This window comes from Diachasma alloeum, unplaced genomic scaffold (assembly GCF_001412515.2).
Source record: "Diachasma alloeum isolate Michigan unplaced genomic scaffold, Dall2.0 Dall_scaffold_00186, whole genome shotgun sequence".
NCBI classification, from domain to species: Eukaryota; Metazoa; Arthropoda; class Insecta; order Hymenoptera; family Braconidae; genus Diachasma; species Diachasma alloeum.
In genome coordinates this window covers 1391122-1414889 of record NW_021680352.1, presented here as the reverse complement: position 1 = coordinate 1414889, position 23768 = coordinate 1391122, and the positions used below count along the sequence as shown (strand labels likewise).

The window sequence follows — 23768 nt, the reverse complement described above, 5'->3', positions numbered from 1 at the left end:
CCAGAGGCAATAAATCTCTCGTGTATCGATCATTTCAGCCACCACGATTGCCCGCTCGAGTGTAACAATAACGAGCGTCAGCCGTAATAATCGTTAAATTAGAATGTTTACCGGGCGAGCGGTTGCGCGTCGCTCGCCGGAGCGATGGATTGTTGGGAATCGTTTCACCTGATTCGTGATAATGCGTGGAGGCGAAATGGAGGCAGTCATCAGCATCAATGTAGGAGGTGTAGTGGGCCAGTGTGGATGATGAACAAGCCTGTATCGAGGGTGGAAGGGAGGAGGCAAGTCCAATGAGCCCGTTGACACTTTGATGCAGGATACCGCATGTCTCGGGGAATTGCTCGCTCAATAATTCACCGCTCACCGTAATGGAACTTGTCCACGGGCAGCGATCTATCATAGCAAATTGCACGTAGCCCTTTTATCGCGTATGAGGAAGGAAAAAAAATAATAGTTTGCCAGACAAGTCCCTATTACATTGCCATTTTCTTTAATATGTTCTTTTGTATTTCCGAGAAATTGATCGGGCCTTCGGGAAGAAATTGTTGACGAGAATAGTGACCTGCTATTATCATTTTATCGGAAGCCATGTGCTCCGAGGGGCTGGGAACTTCTGAAATCGTGGTGTCACATGCCACTAAAATCAATTTGCAGTCACGTCGGAAATCAATGAAATCGCTGGCATCATTGAAATCACCGAAATCTCATGATTTCAAACTGTGAAGTCATTTCGTGACATCATCTGCAGTCAATAAAATCAAAGAAATCAGTATATCCATGTGACCGACGTTCAAATCTCACTTTACATCCACAAAGCAAAATCATTATCATTATTTTTCTTGCGAATATCTTGGTATATTATGAAAAAAGATTAAGATACGTTACTGCCGCAGCCAATGGCGGCTCAAGGCTATATCGACATCAAACAGTATCAAAAGACTATTTCACCTCCAACTTTTGATGATAAGGGGAACTTGACAATTGACCAATGAATTTTGAGAGAAGTAAACAAATACTTTTAGAATTCGTCATCATAGTTTATTAGATATACTAGTAATAATTTGTAATTGCTCGTCAATATTTCGTGACCATAAATTCAATAGTTCTGATGAATAATTCTTTGGTATGAATTATTACTTCGGTTCAGTGAGATTTCAATGATTTCAATGAGCAGAAGTCATTGATTTCAGTTGGATGAAGTCGATAAAATCATGGTGAGTCATGAAATCACCGATAATTATGCTTGAAATCGCTGAAATAATAAATTCAATGAAATCATTGAAATCATTAACGTAATCGAGTGAAATTGACTGCATTTAGCAGTCACGGTGTCACTCCATCTTGGAGTTCCCAGCCCCTCGATGTGCTCTGATGTGCCTGAGCATCCGTCTCACAAGATATTGAAGATCGACTAGTGAAATTGAATGGGTGAATAAGTCAGAATGCTGGAATGCGTGTGACAAGTGCATTCTCTCAGGCATCATAGGCAGCATCCATTTTTATTTATCAGCGGAATATAAAGGTGAGTTGGAGTGTACGTACAGACGTATAACTCTCGTCAAAAGCAAAAGCTCAGAGGCAATCATGAGCTTTCGAATGCAAAATAGCAGCTTTTCCAACGGCACTCGCGGGTTTACTTTTACATTTAAATGTAAACTCGGAGAGTGCCGTGCCGTGGATGGAGAGAGGCGACAACCGAGACGCGCCTAACACAGACAAGTGAGAGGTATAAATACAAGCCCAATGTTTGGAGAGTTGTATGATCCTGGATACTGCAGCTGTAGTCATCATCCCCTCTCTCCGATCCTAGCGAGAGCAGAGGCGTTGGGATTTAATATTTTACACCTCAAATGTTGGGTATACGCGAGAAATGCAAAGCAGCACCCCCTTTTAGCCGGGATTGGATTTAAAACGCGCTAATTTGTCGAGCTCGCTGTGACACCCACGGCATCCTCTTTTTACCCCCTTCAGCAACAACACAACAACAGCATGACGAGTGTATGTGTGATACACGTCTACGTAAACTGGACATTCACCCAAACTCCCGGCGCTGCAACACATATGAATTTAAAATTCACTTTGCATAATGCCGAGGGTACCAGTCTAATTGTGTGACTCGTTCGCCCTCGAGCCCTCAAGCACCACTTGGGTTGCCTTATTGTACTTGTCATCTAGCAATTTTCTCACAAAGTTGATGTATATTTATTGCATTGTTCGGTGACGAGTAGTGATGCCGCGAGCCGCGAGACAAATGAGACGAGACGAGACAAAAGAGACGAGAGACATGACGAGACGAGACGAGACAAAAGAGACGAGAGACATGACGAGACGAGACGAGAAGAGTCATTCGCGACAATGACAGAAACGAGACGAGACGAGACATACGAGACAAGAGACATGAAGAGACGAGACGAGACAAGACAAACGAGACGAGACGAGACATACGAGACGAGAGACATGAAGAGACGTGATGAATCATTCGAGGCAGTGACAGAAAGGAGACGAGACGAGACAAGCGAGGCGGTAGACATGACGAGACGAGACGAGTTATTTGAGACAATGGCAGAAAGGAGACAAGTAGAGTCATTCGAGACAATGACCGAAACGAGACAAGCCGAGAAAAGCCGGTCGAGAACGAGAGAAACAAAAGACCAAGACGAGACGAAAGAATCTCTCAATTCTCGATGAGACGAGAGAAGAAATTGCTCTCGTATTTCAATACGAGACGAGACGAGAGAATGGTTTCCTGAGAACGAGACAAGACGAGAAGATGCAGTTTCTCGTCTCGTCTTGTCTTGCGGCATCAGTGATGACGAGTCATTACATCACTTTAAGATTTTTATTATTCTTATATAGGATAACAGAGAAATTGCCACTGTCATCAGATACAATGCTCCAATCTATTGCTTCCTGTCCAGTCCCTGATTCCCCTAGACTTGTTCGTTACACGCATTTTCCTCCCCAAAATTATATGTATTCAGCATTGTACGCGAGAAGGAAAGAATCCGTGTCACAGTGGTTTATGGTGGTAGCTAACCGTTATACTCAATGTACTATTAAATGCGTCCATTGTATGTCGAATACACATTCATCGCTTTCACAAATTTACTTCCGCAAAACGTTGGAATAGGTCCATTCCCTTGACTCGGACACAGTTCAAGAAGAAAAAAACTCCTCTCGGCACGTGTGCCCCCACTAGCGGTGCAACAAACGCCCTCCCCTTGTACAAATTCGATAGTAATATCATCCCTTTTATTTATTCCTTTCTCTGGCTAGCTCATCCTTTCTGTTTTATCGCTACATCTACGATAAAAAAGTGGGAGGGGAAAAAGGATAAATGTAAAAACGATGTATCGATGGATCGCTGTGGACTACAGCTTCCGCATTCATATGCTAAGATCCTCTTGGCCCTCAGCTTTTTGGCAGAGTCGCTCGATACAGAATATCTCCTATTACAAAAATAATAATAATAATGTAGGTAAAACTCGTCGCCCCCCGCCTGACCATGAGTTATCGTTTCTAGATTTTTTTTTCAACTTTCTCAACCGCATAAAAAGGCGGAAAAATTCTCTTCAACGTAATGTAAAAGTTGTCCATTTCTGTGTAAGGGATATTAATTTTTATAATTTATGACGTTTCCAATATCCACTGGATAGTAGGGATTGGCGGTTTGTCGATTAATCGAAAACATCGAATTTTTTTCGATGGCCGATTAATCGATTTTCGATTTTAACAAAATTTTTCGTTTTTTTTCTTCTTTTTTTTAATTTAAATTTTTAACAATTATTGCAGCTAACGTCCAGCCAGGAAAGAAATTTTTTCAATTAATCAAAAACCCCGTTTCGAGATTCAAAATTTATCTCTTCAGCAATAGTTATCATTGAAACGTAAGTTCCTCGGGTTTTTTAAAATTTATATTTTTCAATAAATCATGAATTAAAATAGAATATAAATTAAAATTATTATGACATAGAAAAATAAATTTTTAAACACCATTTTAAAAAAATTAAAAAAAAAACAAATAATAATGTTGAAAAGTAATAATGGTAAATATGTTAATGTTAATGTTAAAATATAATGTAATAATGTTTAATCATGTTTAATATTTAAAAATAATAATAATGTCTTTAAAAAAATTTAAAAACATTTTTAAAAAATTTGTTGTCATAATAATTTTAATTTATGTTTTAGTCTAATTCATGTTGTTATTGAAAAATATAAACTAAAAAAAATCAATTTTTTTTGCTTTTTTTTTTTAAACGTTTGACAAAAAAATTTTTTTTCTGTCATGAGAAAAATATCGATATTTCTTCGATAATCGATGTTTTTTAAAATATCGCCCACCCCTACTGGATACAAATGACTACAGTGAGTTTCCTGCGATAACCAAGCATCCCTTACTGCCGTTATGTGTATTCTCTAACGTTAAATTCAGGGTGGAGTAGAAATAGGGAACAATAGTCAGGGACAATTGAGGGACTCCACGCCAACATTTACGAATTAGGCTCGGTTACGCGTTTACTGCGAATACCGGATATGATGTGTGTGTATTTCTCGGAATTGAATCGAGTAAAATTTATCCCTCCCACCGTCTAGTCGACGCCAATGCGGAGATGCGAAGTATTAGCATTGGTTAGTTTTATGGACCGTTCAATTCCGCCTGCGAGAATATCGCACGATCAATAAAAGGCGAACGTTTGCCTCCTATTTCTTTTTTTATCCCTCCGTTTTTTTTTCCTTTTTCGTTCATCTGTGGTGGACTTTTGGCTTTTCCGCGCATCCAGTTAAGTACTTTGTTGTGTCCCCGGGAGTTGGGTTCCAGAGATTAATTGCCTTATCGTCGCGTGGCTTTTCCATTCATAGTAGACTTTTCAACTTGACGCGGGCACATACGTCAAGTGTGTAGGTAGCCAAACCGACGTGAGTCAGAAATTTTTTTTTCTCAACTAGATTATTCCGCGCGTATGTCCTACTCCAAGGGGTCAATGTATGTCAATTGTAGTAAATAGTGTTATACAGTGGTTACTCCCTAACATTTCAGCCTCTGGGGCCCGAATTCAAGGAATTAAATGTTCGGGAAGCCCTTACTCTTCCGCTGGAGGCGGAGCTAGGAAAGAGATAAACAGAGAAAGAATCTGCCTGTTTCACTCTCACGCGCCGAGAGTAATTTTACTGCGCAGTCCCGTCGCGCAGAGGGGCACACACATTTACCCAACACATTTACGTTGTCGATGGTGGGGGAAGTCAACTTCTCCGACTGAAATGTTAGGGAAGCGAAATGTTAGGGAGCAACCACTGTATTAGATTTCTGAAGTTAATATCGAGTTTCCCGAAGGAAAAGTTTCAGGAATGTGTTCTATTTTTTTTTAATATATAATACATCCAGTGTTACGTTTTTTGAAACCAATCTATTCGGCATATTGCGTCATTAGATTTTTTAGAAATGATGGTAGAATACATTAAAGATATTACGATAATGTTATGTTATATTCGATACTCTACTATATCATATAAACTATGTGTAATGTACAATATATAATAGAGTACTATATGTATTATAAAATATAATGTAGATGATAAAAAAAAAATAATTAACTGATAATAATAACATACCTTAAGTATACGATATTGTGTTATATTACATATACCATATATGCCTAATGGATTATGATATAGTATAGTATAGAATATAATGTAATATAGTATTATCGCAATATCTGTAATGTATGTTATCATCATTTATAAAAAAATTGATGACACAATATATCGAATGGATTGGTTTCAAAAAACGTTACACTCGATTTTTTATTAAAGTATTAAAGGATAAAATGCTACACAGAAGAGATGGAATAACAACTGGAGTTTTTCTGCAATGTGATTTACTCTTAGTGTATCGTTTCCCCGGAGGGGACGGGGGACGGAGAAGTAGGAAGAAAAAGCCAAGGTAGTTTTATTTTACAATCCATCGGGTTAAAGTCGTCACGGGAGGGTGAATGTCCAAGGGAAGGGGATGGAGTGAAATTTTCCTTACATCCCACTTTTTCGTTGTGGGTTGAGAAAAAGGCTGAGAGAGGCTTGCTTGTCAACTAGTGTTTTAAAAGTTTGCGGGTAGACTACAAATTGGCTTGCTCACTTGGTTTTTAAAATAGGGTGGCCACTCAACCTAGAAACTGGAAGAAGCTGGGGATCTCTTTAATCACGAATTATTGAGGGAGAAATGAAAAATTTCAGTAGCGAAGCGGTAAACCGGGTTGAGTCGAAAAATGTGAATTTTACAGGAGAGCCGAAAAACTGATAGTGACTGTCCTTTTGTGAATTTAATGAAACTCAGGCACAGATTTAACAATTTTTATCGACTCAGCTCGGATTGTTTTCCACACTCGAAGAGTTCAATCGACTTAGCTCTCTTGATTTCCCCCTCCAACCGAGTTATGTCGACTTGAACCACCACTCAATAAAAAAAAATCGATTGACAAATTATCAGGTGGATGGATTTAATTAATTTTCCTTTATTCTAGAGTCATAATAAAATTCTATAGTCGGCAAAGTGGGAAAGCTAGAAATCCAATTCTTTAATTCGAACTACTCCAATTAATATTAAGAATACCCATTTAATCCATACAAAACGAGCTAAGTCGACTCAGCTCATTTTTAAATCATTCTTTTCTGCTTATGTCGACTCAGCTCCTCTGAAAGGGATTTTTCCCAAAAATGCGACTGAACCCGTTTCATTTCGTTCCGAAAAAGGCATTAAATATATTTTGATACTAAAATCGTTCACGCGCCAGATGCATCCCCCCCTCAAGAGTCGATTTATTATTTATTTTTATTATTATTTTTATTATTTACATCAACGAGATCGGCCGCGCTTTCTCATCTGCTCACGTAGTGGCGTTTCGGTTTCAGTCTTACGCTTACGCTTATTCGAGATTTTCGAGATATTTCGAGATCGATTTCCTTTCTCGTTTTTACGATAGGATTTATAGCTTGTTTGTCATCACTACAATATCTTAGAATTATCTACAATATCTTTTCGTCGAGTTTTGAAAAAAAAAAAATTGTCTCTCTCATTCTCGATTTACCAACGACTTTATAATCGTTTTTCGTACATTACAAAATCTCCATGTGATTAGATAAGCATATACGTAGAATTGACACATGTTGGGCTTTGTTTGAGTTTCGATGATGGTTATACTATTTATAGAAATTACCAAGGATAAATTTTTCCACGTCAAAGTGCAAACAATTTATTAATACCGAACACATAATAATTCGGTGTAATGAGTGGAGATTATCACAGGTGTAATGCATCATGTGATTGAATGGAATAATTTTTCCCGTCTCACTTGTTCATTGGCGAGTAATAAAAATAACGTAATGATCAGTTCAAGTTATTCATAAATGCACGAGTTTAAAAGTATTTTGACGTTATAAAACGTTTTCATTTTTCATATAGTTGTTTAATGTGCTCCATGGTCTGTCGAGTCTGTACATTTGATACACACTATTAGTCGCGCGTCCGCCTTGATTTATCATGGGTTATTCAACATAGAATTTTTACATTGAATCGAGAGGAGCCCCTGACTTTTCACAAAAAATCAGTGTATTTATGTACACTTTAGAGGGAGTTTAGGGGTGAAGAGTCAAGATATTTCACTTGTCATCATATTTTATTTGGTCGACAATGCACGTACATTACAACAGTCACTGGAAAATCATTATTCAATATGGGAAAGGGGAATAAATAAAACTCGATTGGCCGATTCGCTGCGATACAATCGAGAGGACAATTATAAAATACTGGGAATAGAGAGCGCAGAACAGGGCACGAGCCTTGAAAATTCAAAACAATACTCTAGTGTGAATGAATAATTATGCTACGTCACACTTTGGTGGTATGGGCGGTATGTGTGGTTCGTGCTCGTAACTATTGAGATTTTGGGCGACGAATGATGGGGTCTTTGGCAAATTTGAGTCCCTTGAGGGGGTTTCTTCGGATGTTTCGTAATAAATAAAAGTGGAATTACGTCGTGGGCGAATAATCCAGTCTTCACGGGCAGCAAACACAATTATCCAAAAGTATACTGTAATGACTGAAAATTTATTTATTTGTCGTTAGTTTTCACTTGCAAGAAAACTGTTAGAAAATTAATCTTGAAATTTCGAGTGAAAACGCTTGAAATTTTTAACAACGGCAAAGGAACGGCACTAAAAACCTTGAAAACTTTGAAAATGAAGGCAATAACTTCCCTGAATTTTCAATTTAATGAAAATTGAATTGTATGCGGTGCACGGAGAAATATTCAGTAAAAATTACGGAACAATTCACGTAATCCGCAATGGGGAATCGTTCTCCTGCAATTTTTATAGGAATGGAAGAGAAGAAATCTGAAATGTTCAGTGAATTTTCAGGCTCATCACCGAACAAAATACGAAACTGTCACGTAATTTTTCCCGAAGAAGTAAAATCTTCCAGAAACTTGCCGACTTATTATGCCTCGAAAATCAAAAATTCTTGAACGTTCGACAATTTTTATGAAGCTGGTGAGTTATTTCTACGTTCCGTTCCGTCAAATTTCTCAATCTTTGGGGAAAAATGACGGAACGACTTGTTGTCCCCACAGGGGTGAGTCATCAGACGGCTGGTTAATTTTTACGTGGCGATTCGTACAATTTCGTAATTTTTACGTTTTTTTCTGGTAATTTTTACTGAGTTTTTCTCTCCGTGTGTTCAATTTTTCCAATAATTTTGGAAATTCAAGCTTCCATGGAAAAATCAATGATCGTTTAACACGAAAAACCCAATTTCCCTGAATTTTCTAGATGAATGAGAAATTTAGTGAACGCTTTCATTTGAAATTCAATTCAAACTCACAACATTGAAAATTCAGATGACGCTGTGACTGAAATTTCAAGAAATTTCTAACAGTGAATGATTAAAATTGCTGTGGAGTATACTCACGTAAATAAATACTGGATACAGGTATGTACCACTGGAATTTGTCAGTACTGTGACGAGGAGGAGGACGGACAAGGTGAAGAGTCAATGCCACTGTTTGATCAACAATACTAATCATCTGTAGATAGAGCCACGGAAGAGTACATTTGGGTTTTCTCTGAAAAATAAATCCTCTCACTGTACCAGTAGTTTTCAAATTCAAACGAATACTGTCCTTCAATAAAAAATCCAGTGTAACGTTTTTGAAGCCAGCCTATTCGGCGTATTGTGTCATTAGATTTTTTATAAATGACGACAGTATATTAAAGATATTACGGATTTTTGTATAATTAAGGTGTTTCGTCTGGTGATCACCGGGGGGAGAAACGGAAGGGGAGTCTCATTGTTCTCGAGCCCTGATTCAATCGCTGAGCACGAAATTTTCCAATTTTCAAGTAACTATTTAAGTGGGCATTTGAACATTTTTTGAATATTGATTTTATTTATCAGATTGATTGATTTTTTTCTCATCACCTACGGCTGTCAAATAATTTTTATTGGATGTTATTCTAATTATTGAAATAATATTAAAATGCGTCTCGAGTTGGTAAACCTGTCGAGTGTTTTCTCTCTCTCAGTTCCATGGTCCAACCCATAGCTTTCCCATGATGCTCACTGACATTCGAATCACGCGCCTGCGCGTGAGGGCGTAATTGCCCCGAAACTCATAATTTTCCGAATCATTTGTTCAAATAACTTTCTTATGAAATCGGAAAAAAATCTGAAACTTATACGTGTTCTCAAGAAAGATTTGATTTATCAGTCACTAGTTTTTCCTCAATAGTTCATTATTTTTTTGGGTGCCATGGAAATTTCTCTAATTGAGAGGGGGTAACCTCGGAGGTTATAGCTGGAGGGCTTACAAAACATCCAAATTTCATCATTTTTTTTTTAATCTGACATCTGAAGAAAATGTACAAGAATTCCCAATAATGCAGCAAACTTGGAAATTTCTCCCATGAATTTTCCAATTTTTTTTTCATTATTTTGACTTTTCAACCGAAACACCTTAAGCCCCACGGAGAAGGCCATACGCGCGCGGACTATTCTAGTAATGAAAAAAACATAATTACGTATAGAGTTCCAAGTGCCAGTAAAGTACTGGAAATGAGAAATAGGAACGAGTATCCCAGGAAGCAAATGAGAATCATCTGGGCTGCAATGAAGAGAGAATGAGTAATATTTGACTCTACGTTGTTGTGATGAATACAGAATGAATCACTGTTTCCCTCACTTGTCCTTTTACTTTATGTGACACAGTTGTCGTCGATTACGTACCTTGTTTTGGTATTTGAGCATTCTTGACGAACTCCGTCCAATGGAGACCCAGCAGAGCCCACGTTTCAATTGCCTCGAAGAATTCCTGTTCGTCGCCTCTCGAAACGAATTCACTCACCAAGACATTTATCATGAGAATCGATGTTGACTGGAACAATCATTAAAACTTGATTGAATTAAACTCGATTGAAATTTTCCGTTTCACACGTAGGGCACTATCGTTTCCTCTCCTCAATTATTCCTCCATCGTGATTTGTTTTTCAACAATTAACATACCAGTCCCAATGCTGCAATGATCCTCGCTGCTAGGGTAATACCAATGCAGCACAAGTGATTCATTATTCTTCTTCTTTTCCTTTTAGCCGGAGAAAAATATCTAGATCCGTACGATCGAGCGTCGGTCGGCGTTACTAAACGTTCACCAATTCGTAACACACTGTTCAAGACTCGGTTGACTCGAGGACACCGTGTGATAATGGGTCTAGCAACAAGTGTAAATACATGGGCCACGCACAAGTGTTGCCATGACAACGGGTCTCTTCTTCTCGTTCATTTTATTATTGTATTATTACTCTTCTTCGGATTACGATTTTCTGCATCAAAGTCCTGGTGAGACTATTGCGATTAAGGATTTTTATCCTAAATCGCAAGTACTTAAAAAAATTGATTTTTTTTAAACTGAGAGATGAAGATATTCCCTTCATTTGATACAAATTTCAATCCACCAAGCCATGTTCATTATTTGGAAATGAAATTGACAAAACGCAGCAAATGCAAGCGCTAACAGGTGCTTATGTGGGATAGAATCATTCAAATATTTCCTATTTTTGCCCGGCTACCCCAGATTTTTCTCTGCCGATTGGATTCAGTATGATTTCACACATTACCTTCCATTTTTATTTCTATTTTTAGAGTCTTCTAGTAGGTGAATTATCAATTTGAACATAAATTTCATAAGAGCCCGTGTATAAGGAAAAATTTGTTCATTTATTTCTGGCGAGACTATTGCGATTAAGGATGTTTATCCAAAATCGCAAATACTTAAAAAAATTGATTTTTTTTAAACTGAGAGATGAAGATATTCCCTTCATTTGATACAAATTTCAATCCACCAAGCCATGTTCATTATTTGGAAATGAAATTGACAAAATGCAGCAAATGCAAGCGCTAACAGGCGCTTATGTGGGATAGAATCATTCAAATATTTCCTATTTTTGCCCGGCTACCCCAGATTTTTCTCTGCCCATTGGATTCAATATGATTTCACACATTACCTTCTATTTTTATTTCTGTTTTTAGAGTCTTCTAGTACAATGTTAGGAATTTTTTGAAATTTAAGTAACAGATGCATTTGAATTTTCAATATTCGGAATTTGAATTTAATTTCAGACTAAATTGCTCATGGAATTCCTGATTCATCTTGAAAATTCAATAAAATTAAGTTTTTCATGATGAATAATCGTTGATTTCTCAATGACAATTTGGATTTTCACACCTATCGCGAAAATTAAGCAACAGATTGAGAATTCAGAAAAAAAGTTGCCTGACTTTTCCCGATTTTCAGTAATTTTCATTGTCGTATGGACCTGAGAAATCAAATTTAATTGACATCTTCAATCAAAAAAATAGACTTGCTTTATTTTTCGTATTCTTGAAAATGCAATTAACCGCCAAAGTTTCATTATTAACGGAGTTTGGGGAAAAACGGACACTCTTGTCTTTTTTAAAAATATTAATGAGGTGTTGAAATGTCGATGAAATTCAATAATTTTTGTCAATACAAACAACACTTCTTTCTCTTTATCACGAGCCTAAAATGAGCTCACTTGAGAAATTTGTTTCTGAGTTATGAATAATAAAAAAAACATCAAGTGTCCATTTTACCCCACCCTCCCCTACATTTTACGCTCATTTATTTTCAAACTGGCAATTGTATGTCCATGAAATAGAAATTAAAAATGCCTTCATTAGGACCATCGTTAGTAAATAGGCCACACAATTCAAACTGATAATGAATTGACGAAAGTGCGGAGAAGCCACTGCGCATGCGCCACACGCCGCCTGGCTAGTGCTACGGCGCACACTGTGTTCCTCGCTCACGTGTTTTTGTTGTTACTCTCCGTACAACAACATTATTTTCGTGGCACGTACATTTTATTTATTCTCGAAAAACCGTCATTTTGTTGTAGTCGACGAGTGCGAATGACAGTGCAGGACATGGATATCTGTCTGAATGTGTTCACTGGGCCGTCCGATGCTGCGTCTACATCAAAAGTAAGTTTTAGGTTAACCACGGCACTCACCAGCCACTTCCCCACATTTTCACTGCAAATATAAATTTATACACCCCAGGGCTCGAGTAAGAAAGCAGATTTTTTCAAGCCTCACATAAAACGCCTCAACAAGAAAAAATTGGCGAGTAAAAATTTCGAATTAAAAGACAAAACAGACGACAATCAATCGGAAAGTGTAAATTCACAGAAGAAAAGAGTAAAACAAAAGTCGCTGTCGCTAATTGTTGCACGAAATCGAACTAGAGTGAATCAATCTGCTGTTGATATTGTCAAAAATGTTGGCAAGACTAAAGTAGAAAATAGTGAGAAGAAAAATGTGACTGAAGGGTCGCAGTCGAGACCAACAGGAGTGACAGTTAAATTTTCCAAATCACCAGAGACTGGTTTAAAAACAATTTTAGCTAAACGAAAACGAGATACAAATTCGGGTAAAACATTGGCTGATATTTTCGCAAAACCGAGTGACGATAAGACTGGGAAAAAAGTGGAGAACAGTTCGGGTGAATCGTTGACTGAGATTTTTGCAAAGAACAAGAGTTTTTGTTCGGGTGATGCACAAGTTTCTTTGGAGGAATCAGAAGGGGAGAAATTGGCCCATCGAAAGGGAAACAAGAGGCATGATAAATTTAATAAGGGGAGAAATGATATGTCGATTCAAGAAGACAGGGGAGAAAGAACGTTCAGTCACTCTGGAAAAGTCTCTTCACTGTTTGGCAATAATCCAGATGTCCCAACCATCGGACAGAGACTGGTTAAGCCTGTGCACGAGACTGTCTTCAGTGAAAGAAAGTTCAGTGATCTGGGGGTTCACCCATTCATGGTCTCCAACTTGGAGCAGAATATGAATATCAGCAACATGACAACAGTTCAGCAAAAAGCTGTCCCACAGATATTGTCTGGAAGTGATGTTCTAGTCAGGTCACAGACGGGTTCTGGTAAAACTCTGGCTTATGCACTTCCAATTGTGGAGTCGCTGCATAAAGTTAGGCCAAAGCTGATGAGGGACAGTGGAATAAGGGCTTTGGTGGTGGTGCCCACTAGGGAATTAGCACTGCAGACTTATGAATGCTTTTTGAAACTCATTAAGGTAATTATTTTTATCCTTTTTCTGTACAACTTTAGATCTTCCCTCTCGCAATTAAAAAATATTTGAATGATTCTTGTTTATTTCTTTTCCAAATAATAAACATGGGTTGGTGGATTGAAATTATATCAAAGTGAAGGAAATATCTTCATCTCTCAATTTAAAAAAAATCAATTTTTTTAAGTACCTGCGATTTTGGATAAACATCCTTGGGAGGATTAAGATTCCTTTGGCGCCGCTATTTAACATACATTTTCCGTATCATTTTCCCTTTAGAATACGGGAAAAATAAATTTAAAAAATCCCTCAATTAGTTTTTGGGATATAAGCATTTCAATCCTTATTTTTCAAGATACGAACATTTCCATAAAGCTTCGTATAGGTAATCATTGAATTCAATGATTATATTTACAACATCAAAAAAACAGAACTCAGTTTTAACGTAAATTTTTTTGTTGGAGATTTTTTTGATTGAATTTTTGGTGCCATGTCTATATCTCACAAAACAAACTCAACACGTGAATTCAACACACAACAAAGTCAACACAATCAAACTCATCACAACACAATTTAAAAGTGCGTAATAATCAACATGAATCAAACAAAAACACCATTACATGTACTCTGGATGTCAACAAACACATCGAAAATATCACCATTGGGCATCCACAGGAATAGTATTTTTCCGGCCTGTGGCGATGGGGTTTTTTCCTCGTGTGGCGTTGGCGTCCGAGCCGTAGGCGAGGACTGGCCAACCACACGAGTAAAAAAACCCCATCACAACAGCCCAGGAACAATATTTTTCTGTCGTGATTTTCAAGTTTTCGAGTTTGGGAAGTATGTAATACCAATTCCCAAACGAGAAATCGTGAGAAGCAGTACAGAAAAAGAATAAAACTCCCAGCTATCTTCATAGCATCCAACCCATATACATTTGAAATATAAATATATAGACATCAGTATGAAAAAACAAACGAAACCAACCCAACCGTATACCTGACAATCGAAGAATAATCAGTACGGTGAAAACTCCGATGCGAAATTGATGTTGAAATTGAATATGATGGAAAAACCGAATGATGAAATAGTNTCAGTATGAAAAAACAAACGAAACCAACCCAACCGTATACCTGACAATCGAAGAATAATCAGTACGGTGAAAACTCCGATGCGAAATTGATGTTGAAATTGAATATGATGGAAAAACCGAATGATGAAATTGTTTTGGTAGAAAATGAAAATGTTGAATTGACGCCGTGGAGTTTAGACGTGTCATCGAATTTTTTTTCTGAAAAAATTGCACCAGTAATCGCGAAAAATCGGTCAACAAAATCTGCGACAAAAGAATTTTCGGTCGAAAACGCATTCAACCAAGGCAGTGTCACCCTTGTGACCCTCGTGACCCTAGCGACTCCTTTTTTTGTGACCCTTGCAACCTTACCTCGAGTTGGGAGAGCACCTGATGCATAATCGGAAGGTCCCGGGTTCAAATCTCAGTCTGGACTTTCAAATTGTTTCAGTAAATTTGTCTTGTCAACTAATATTGAGAATTATCCTGGTTCCCCTCATACCTACTCCAAAATCCTATCCAGCAACGTCCAGTGACGCCACAAGATGTGGAACGCTATGTAAACCTCCGTCTTCTGTGAGGAATCTCTATAATTCAGGAGAAATAATGGAGATGGAATTTTTTCATTATTTTTCCCGCAATCCTGGGGAAAAATGGCATGGAAAACATAAGTTGAATCGTGGCGCCAAAGGAATCGTAATCATGTTAGTCCCTTGAAAAGAAAACAATGTTTTCAGCCCTTTACATGGATCGTACCTGGCTACTTGGTTGGTGGAGAAAAAAGAAAAGCCGAGAAGGCTAGATTGAGACGTGGTTGCACAATATTAATCGCAACGCCTGGCCGATTATTAGATCATATCAAGCACACGGAAGCCTTGAAACTCACCAATGTCAAGTGTTTCGTTTTGGATGAGGCTGATCGAATGCTTGATATGGGATATGAGAAAGATATATCTGGGTAAGCGTATCAAATTGTTTAAATTGAGATTGTAATTCAATTCTGCAAATACGTGTGTACACCTGCCAGACAAAAGTTGCAGGATTGAATTTTCGATATTGGATAATTTAAAGCTAATCGAGAGCTATTGCACGTTTTCAAAAAATTTCCTGCTAATTCAGTTTTTGGAAAAATGACGGTGATGCCGGCTTATGGCAGGCTAGCAGAAAAATTAATCGAAAATGAGGCAAAATTAGATTTTTAACCCCCAAAGGTGAATTTCAATATCTCCACTCGACGGCCGTTTATTTCGCATCCGAGTGTTTCATTGGCGTCAGAATCGCGAATAGATGCAGAATCAACATTCACTCGACGAAAAAATTCGATTTTGGCGAAAGTCGACTTTTCCCTTGAAAAAATCTAAGATTCTGACCCTTTGGCTCCGAGTGAAAAAATTTTTTTTTCAGTTTTCATTTTTTCCATATACTTTTGAGAGTTCTGGATAGCCCGTCGCTTAAATAGTTGGAATCAACGTTCACCCGGCTAAAAAATTAAATTTTGGCGAAAGTGAAAACTGAGAAACCGTTTTTTTTGGCCCCAGCCAAAGGGGCAGATTTTCGGGTTTTCCGGGGCAAGTGGATTTTCGCCAAAATCGAATTTTTTAGCCGGGTGAACGTTGATTCTAAAAAAATTCGCCTCCGGTGAAAAATTTTTTTTTTCATTTTTCACTTTTTCCACATACTTTTGACAGTTCTGACTAGCCCGTCGCTTAAATAGTTGGAATCAACGTTCACCCGGCTAAAAAATTCGATTTTGGCGAAAATCCACTTGCCCCGGAAAACCCGAAAATCTGCCCCTTTGGCTGGGGCCAAAAAAAACGGTTTCTCAGTTTTCACTTTTTCCACATACTTTTGACAGTTCTGACTAGCCCGTCGCTTAAATAGTTGGAATCAACGTTCACCCGGCTAAAAAATTCGATTTTGGCGAAAATCCACTTGCCCCGGAAAACCCGAAAATCTGCCCCTTTGGCTGGGGCCAAAAAAAACGGTTTCTCAGTTTTCACTTTTTCCACATACTTTTGACAGTTCTGACTAGCCCGTCGCTTAAATAGTTGGAATCAACGTTCACCCGGCTAAAAAATTCGATTTTGGCGAAAATCCACTTGCCCCGGAAAACCCGAAAATCTGCCCCTTTGGCTGGGGCCAAAAAAAACGGTTTCTCAGTTTTCACTTTTTCCACATACTTTTGACAGTTCTGACTAGCCCGTCGCTTAAATAGTTGGAATCAACGTTCACCCGGCTAAAAAATTCGATTTTGGCGAAAATCCACTTGCCCCGGAAAACCCGAAAATCTGCCCCTTTGGCTGGGGCCAAAAAAAACGGTTTCTCAGTTTTCACTTTCGCCAAAATTTAATTTTTTAGCCGGGTGAACGTTGATTCCAACTATTTAAGCGACGGGCTAGTCAGAACTGTCAAAAGTATGTGGAAAAAGTGAAAAATGAAAAAAAAATTTTTTCACCGGAGGCGAATTTTTTTAGAATCAACGTTCACCCGGCTAAAAAAATCGATTTTGGCGAAAGTCGACTTTCCTCCTGGAAAAACCAAAAATCTTGAGATATCTTTCCTGCTATTTTACGAAGAAGCTGGCATGGACACGTATTTTTCAACGGGTATAAAATTAGCTCATAATGAGCTGCAAATTATCCAATACTGAAAATTCAATTCTGCTATTTTCGTCCCGCAAATGCTATGGGACCAAAGTTTCTTTCTTAATCATATTTTTTTTTCATAACAAGATAAAAATTTCAGTATCGTTTCTGCACTAAAAGTAACGCAACACGATAGTCAATCTTCCGACTATGATCCCATGAGCATGTTACGACAAAATCGAAAAATCGTCTTCAGTGATGAAGACAATGAAGAAGACAAAGACCAAAAAGAGAGCATAAATGCCAGTGATGAAGCTGCGGTGGAGGATGTTGAAGAGCCAAAGAGAGAATATCACTCTGGTACCGACAGTGAATCCGAAATTCAAGACTTTTCCATGAGGAAGAAAAAACTCTCCCCAGTGCCGAAAAAAATTGACACACCCGCTGAAAAAACTAGCAAGGAAGGCTCATCAGGAAGACAGACTATTTTGCTATCAGCAACATTAACAAATGCAGTAGAGAAACTAGCTGGTCTCACTATGACTGATCCTGTCTTCATTGATGCAGCTGAAGAGAACTTGCGCAAAACTGGTGGAAGTCTAACCGAGATAAATGATGATCTGGTGGTGCCTCAGGGTGTCACACAAAGCTATGTAGTCACTCCACCGAAATTACGGATGGTGACTCTTTGTGCCTACATCGCAGGAAGATGTCAGGTAATCAAAATAAGTTTTTTTTTTTTTTTTTTTTTTTTTTTTTTTTTTTTTTTTTTTTTTTTTTTTTTTTTTTTTTTTTTTTTTNCCTGCATCCTCAATTGAAATGAATTAAAAATGATTCCCATTATTCTCTTTGATTGATTTCAGACACCAGGACAGCATAAAATTCTAGTTTTCATGGCAACCCAAGACATGATTGATTTTTACGCCGAAGTATTGCCCCTGATACTGCGAAAACCAAGAGACGATGGGGATGATGATTCCGAAGCTCTGGTTAACGTTGAATTTTTCAAGCTGCACGGGAGTATGTCTCAAAAAGAGAGAACAGAGATATTCAAGACCTTCAGGCAGGCGCGCAGTGGTGTTTTACTCTGTACCGTAAGTCTTACAAACAACTGATTCCCGTAAAATATTTCATCCAACTGAAACAATCACACAATGCCTAGGAATTCAACGCAGTCTATCAAAACAAAACTCGTTTCCTCGTTATTAATAACTTGAGTATGCGCTTCACTCGGATTATTAGTGAAACATATTATCCTGCTATGCAGTTGCCTCCTCAGACTTGATCTATGGAGCAAGTGAGATGTTTTGAACGGCTATTAGTTACTGATCCACGGCGATGCAGTCCTGCCGCTAAAGAATCCTTCCCTTTAATCGCAGTCATCAATTGACGTCAGTTTTTGTCGGCACTGAAATACAGTGGCACATTCTCCCCTTTAGTTTTCATTGGCAAACTCAACTGTCGAATAATTTTTCTTCTCCTAAATGATGATAATTTAACTTGACTTGAGAGCCCTCAAAATAAGTTTTTTTTTTTTTTTTTTTTTTTTTTTTTTTTTTTTTTTTTTTTTTTTTTTTTTTTTTTTTTTTTTTTTTTTTTTTTTTTTTTNTTGCTGCCCTGCATTACATGCGCGTACCCTTTCCCTAGTATCTCTAAAAATTTGAAAGAAAAAGAAGCAGATGAGAATGAAGAAGAAGAAAAAACAATTATTGCCTGGCGCCCGCAATGGCAGGCTTCCCCTCGCTGAATTAAATCACTCGTAGGTGTACAATATATATGATGCAGAAGAATAGTAGAGCGTTCATTGATGTATAATCGTTTCGTGAAAGAATTTTCTTATTCACCAGTGGGTCCTCGCCCCCCACTGTTGCCCTGTAGATTTCTTGGGCCATCAAGTTTAAAAGAGTTCAGTATAATATCGTGACACTAAATCATGGCTAGCCAAACATAGAGTGCAGTTGAAGGAGAATGCATCGGTATCAAACGTTCACCGCTGGGGTCCCCAGCGGGCATCACATTGGCCCCCACTGGGTCTATCGTCATCACAAAACGAGGAATCAACTCGGTTTTGTAAGACATTTGTACCGCCGTCCTCAACTTTTGAGAGAAAATAATTGTTAAATTAATGCTCGATGAAATTTTTCCTTCCTCCCAAGACATTTGAGACAATTTGAGACAACGAATTGATTAACAAATTGATAGGACGTTGCTGCACGCGGATTGGACATGCCAAAAGTCGATACAGTGGTGCAATACACTGGCCCGCTATCGGCCAGAGACTACGTCCACAGAATTGGTAGAACAGCACGTGCTGGCACCTCAGGGACTGCAATAATATTCCTTACACCACCGGAAATTGAATTTGTGAGGGCTTTGGAGTCTCGAAGGATACGAATCAAGCAGGAGGACATGAAGGACGTGCTGGAGAAATTGATGGGTCCATTCTCGAGACATTTATCGGTGGAGGCCACTGCCACTGATCTACAGAATAAATTCGAGAATCTCTTGATTGAGGAGAAAAAGTTTCACAGTATGGCGTGTAAAGGTGAGTTATTCTCTTGTGATTAATGGCTGTGTGAAGTGAAGAGACGAGACGAGACATAACGAGACGACACGAGACAAAAGAGACGAGACGAGACATAACGAGACGAGACAAAAGAAACGAGAGACATGATGAGACGAGACAAACGAGACGAGAGACATGATGAGATGAGACAAACGAGACGAAAGACATGACGAGACGAGAGACATGATGAGACGAGACAAGACGAGGCAAATGAGACAAGAGACATGGTGAGGCGAGACGACACAAACGAGACGATAGACATGACGAAACAAGACGAGAGGAGACAAACGAGACGAAAGACATGACAATACGAGACGAGACAAACGAGATAAGAGACAAACGAGACGAGACGAGACGAGAAGAGTCATTCGAGACAATGACAAAAACGAGGCGAGAGTCGAGAGAGCCTCCTCCTCTCTGTATTTTTTTTCCGTGCAAATTGGATTATAGAGACAAGATGAGACGAGACGAGAGAAAAAATTGCTCTCGTATTTCGATACGAGACGACACATGAAGATGGAGTTTCTCGTCTCGCCTCGGGGCATCACTGGCATGAAGTAAAATTAATCCATCACACTCATTAATTTTCGTATTGGATTGGACTTAATCAAGTGTTGATAAGAGGCCCTGATTTCGTTTGACCGTAATAAAAATACGGTAATTTTGGAGGGTTGAGAGAAACCAAGTGTACATTTTTCTCGTGCGGCTCCCCTGTATATTAAGTCATTCCCCATACTGGCTGGGTTATCTACTGGGGTGGGAATAGAGAGGAAGTTCTCTTTCAGGCCTCGGAACGATATTTACATAGTGTATGAGCGAGGAGGGATGATCTTATTTGTCAAGCCATGGTTACTCTATTAGGGATGTTATGGGGAGGAATTTATTTGCTATAATAATAAATCCATTATGGAACGACACAAATTTGCCGGCTGGGGTGTGATATGTTGGTTGCCGTTCTCTCTCTCTCTCTCTCTCTCTTTTTTTTTTTTAATGTTAGAGGAGAATTTCACAGCTATCCTTCAGCGGTTAGCCAGCCCCTCCCTGAGTGACGGTACATGGCTAACCACTTGACCGTTCTTTGCTTCACTCGTGTGCCAAGTCATTGATGGATTAATTGATGTCGACCCTGTTCAGAATCAAAGTCGAATAGAGAAGAAAAATTGCAATATTTTTTTACCGTACGCTTTTAGCGCCATTTATTCCCCAGGACTCGGTGAATAAGTAACCAATAATGAGAATGAATTCGAGTCCTGTTAATTCGCAGCATTAGCACCCCAATAGAGCAGATCAGGGTACCACCCCTAATATAAACTACTACTTCACAGAACTCTTCGTATTAGTGTGTGGAGGGGGTCACACTCCAGTCTCTCGCTTACACCCAGCTAACTGTACTGGGGGATTCATCCACTCAATCTTGCATAGTACCACTCATAGTGACTATATTCTATATTCTATTCGATATAATTGTCCACTTTTGAATGGAATAAAATGTTCGCAATACTCAAACGGATGGAGTTTTAAGGGTTGTGAAAATTAAGAAATCGAATTTATTAAACTTCATATACTTGTAGATGTTTTATAAATATTGATAATGACTTGAGGAGACTCAAGAGAATGAAGAGTGAAACGTCAACGAATAATTTTTATTCTTCGATTAATTCTTTTTTTTTTACTTTTTAAAATAATCTGATTAAAATCGGTAATTGTTGAAAAATGAAGGGAGAGTTGTGAATTAATTTCCTGGGAAACTGAAAATTTTTTTGGAATTCTTCGGAAAATTTCAGTTTTCCAGATCTTCAAAGATTTTTCTCGAATTATTTGGAAAATTTTCATGAATTTTGTAGAGTTCAGAATTTTTGTGTGAAAATCTGAGAAGCGAGAAATCATCATTTTTGCGCATGATAAATATGAAAAAATTAAAATTTGGGAAGTGAAAAATAATTTGTGAGTTGAAAAAAGTTAGAAATACTGTTTTTTTCTCATGATCAACAATTAGCCAATTTATATATGTTTTGATATAAAGATAACCTTAACAGATGAAAAAATGATAAATATGATTGAAAAAAAATTTTTGGCATTTGAAGAATTTGCAAAATACCGGGGATTTTTTTCACCGACTACTTCACGTGACTCATTGACCAATGAGAATTGAGGATTATCGGTCAGGCAGTTTCGAGATATTTCGATATAAAACAACTTCACGTTTCTTTCATCTTCAGTTTTACAATTGTTTGAAACGTTAGCCCCAATAACGTTATATTATCGAATTCCAAGGGCTGTAAGTGATGATGAGTTAGATAGAATCTGGTATGCCTAGCACGAGCGTCTTTTACCCAGGGTTATGGGTGGTGGGACCTGCGGGGGCTCTCGACAACAATCCAAGCACTGAATGTGGCTTCCGCCGAAACCACTTACGCTTTGTGGCTAGAGTGTCTTAACAATACGATACAGGATACAAATACAATAAGACGCAGTTACATCACTTAGGAACAATGCTCAACCACCCCCACATCACTCTCACCCGAGTCTCTCGTCACCGCCTTTTCAAAATTTATGTGTTAAATGGAGAAAAACATTTCTTCCTTTCTTTCCTTTCTCTTTATACTTTTTCTCTCAGCGAGAATTTATTTTATTTATTGCAGCCCCATGAAGTATCAGTTTCTCTCTCTCCCTCTCTCTCTCTGTTTTTCTTACAACGCTCTAGAAAATGATGAAATTATTCAACTCTCAATATGAGGGTCAGGTATAAGGGTCAGGAACAGGAGTCAGGGACAAGGGTCAGGGCGAGGAGGGAGAGGGAGGGGGGCAGCGAGCGGGGGGGGGCGAAGCCCCCCCGGAGTTGGCGGGCGTAGCGAGCAGGGGGCTTAGCCCCCTAGTTTCGGAATAATAATTGATTGTGGCTTGCGCCATAAAAAACAACTCTTTGTTGCAGCGTATGTCTCGTGGATGCGATTTTACTCGAGTTATCCCCGCGACATGAGGGAGATATTCAATCGAAAAGATCTCCATCTCGGTCACTGTGCGAAGAGCTTCGCCCTGCGTGATCCATTTTCCTTTCTCTTTATACTTTTTCTCTCAGCGAGAATTTATTTTATTTATTGCAGCCCCATGAAGTATCAGTTTCTCTCTCTCCCCTCTCTCTCTGTTTTTCTTACAACGCTCTAGAAAATGATGAAATTATTCAACTCTCAATATGAGGGTCAGGTATAAGGGTTAGGGACAAGGGTCAGGAACAGGAGTCAGGGACAAGGGTCAGGGCGAGGAGGGAGGGGGAGAGCGAGCGGGGAGGGGCAAGGCCCCCCCGGAGTTGGCGGGCGTAGCGAGCAGGGGGCTTAGCCCCCTAGTTTCGGAATAATAATTGATTGTGGCTTGCGCCATAAAAAACAACTCTTTGTTGCAGCGTATGTCTCGTGGATGCGATTTTACTCGAGTTATCCCCGCGACATGAGGGAGATATTCAATCGAAAAGATCTCCATCTCGGTCACTATGCGAAGAGCTTCGCCCTGCGTGATCCACCCAAGAGAATCGGTGGTATTGGCAAAACAATGCTGGAGAAGAATCCTTCAAAGCCTGTTCACAACAACAGACTATCCAATGAACGGTGAGTGATGCTAAATACGACTAAACACATGTAAAGGATGGATAGTCGAGGCGGATTTACTGGTATTAATGGAGGATTTACGGGTGGCTTGTTGCTCACTAATGTGCACCAGAGATGTCAAAATCCATTGCTCTCATCGCGGTAGTTATTCGTCACTCTGTGACGACTACGAGAATTTCACCAAGCGAGCATGATGTGTGTCGTGTGGTGGCATACGCATCGTGTCTCCACGTTACGCATTGCATTTCACGTTTAAACTCCAGTGGCGGTGGGCGGGGGGGGGGGGGGG

At 38.8% G+C, this 23768-nt stretch overlaps 2 protein-coding genes across 3 annotated transcripts in view; one reads left to right on the top strand and one right to left on the bottom strand.

Annotated features, from left to right (window-relative positions):
• Window positions 1-7644: 7644 nt before the first annotated feature.
• Window positions 7645-10735, bottom strand: LOC107048239. The gene is made up of 5 exons (XM_015271319.2): window positions 10556-10735; window positions 10280-10427; window positions 10075-10157; window positions 8966-9119; window positions 7645-8096 (listed from the first exon to the last, which is right to left on the bottom strand). The coding sequence occupies exons 1-5, from the start codon at window positions 10616-10618 to the stop codon at window positions 7876-7878; spliced, it is 669 nt and encodes a 222-aa protein (XP_015126805.1). The 5' UTR covers window positions 10619-10735; the 3' UTR covers window positions 7645-7875.
• Window positions 10736-12353: 1618 nt separating this feature from the next.
• Window positions 12354-23768, top strand: part of LOC107048264 (probable ATP-dependent RNA helicase DDX31) — a 13592-nt gene continuing 2177 nt past the window's right edge. Inside the window, exons 1-7 of one of the 2 annotated variants that reach the window (XM_015271349.1) lie at window positions 12354-12553; window positions 12632-13660; window positions 15464-15684; window positions 17472-18027; window positions 18175-18405; window positions 19514-19856; window positions 23278-23479. In XM_015271349.1, coding sequence (XP_015126835.1) covers window positions 12482-12553; window positions 12632-13660; window positions 15464-15684; window positions 17472-18027; window positions 18175-18405; window positions 19514-19856; window positions 23278-23479 — 2654 coding nt within the window. In that variant the 5' untranslated portion in view covers window positions 12354-12481. The remainder of the gene's footprint in view (window positions 12554-12631; window positions 13661-15463; window positions 15685-17471; window positions 18028-18174; window positions 18406-19513; window positions 19857-23277; window positions 23480-23768) is intronic. The other variant, XM_015271351.1, reaches the window with a different exon arrangement.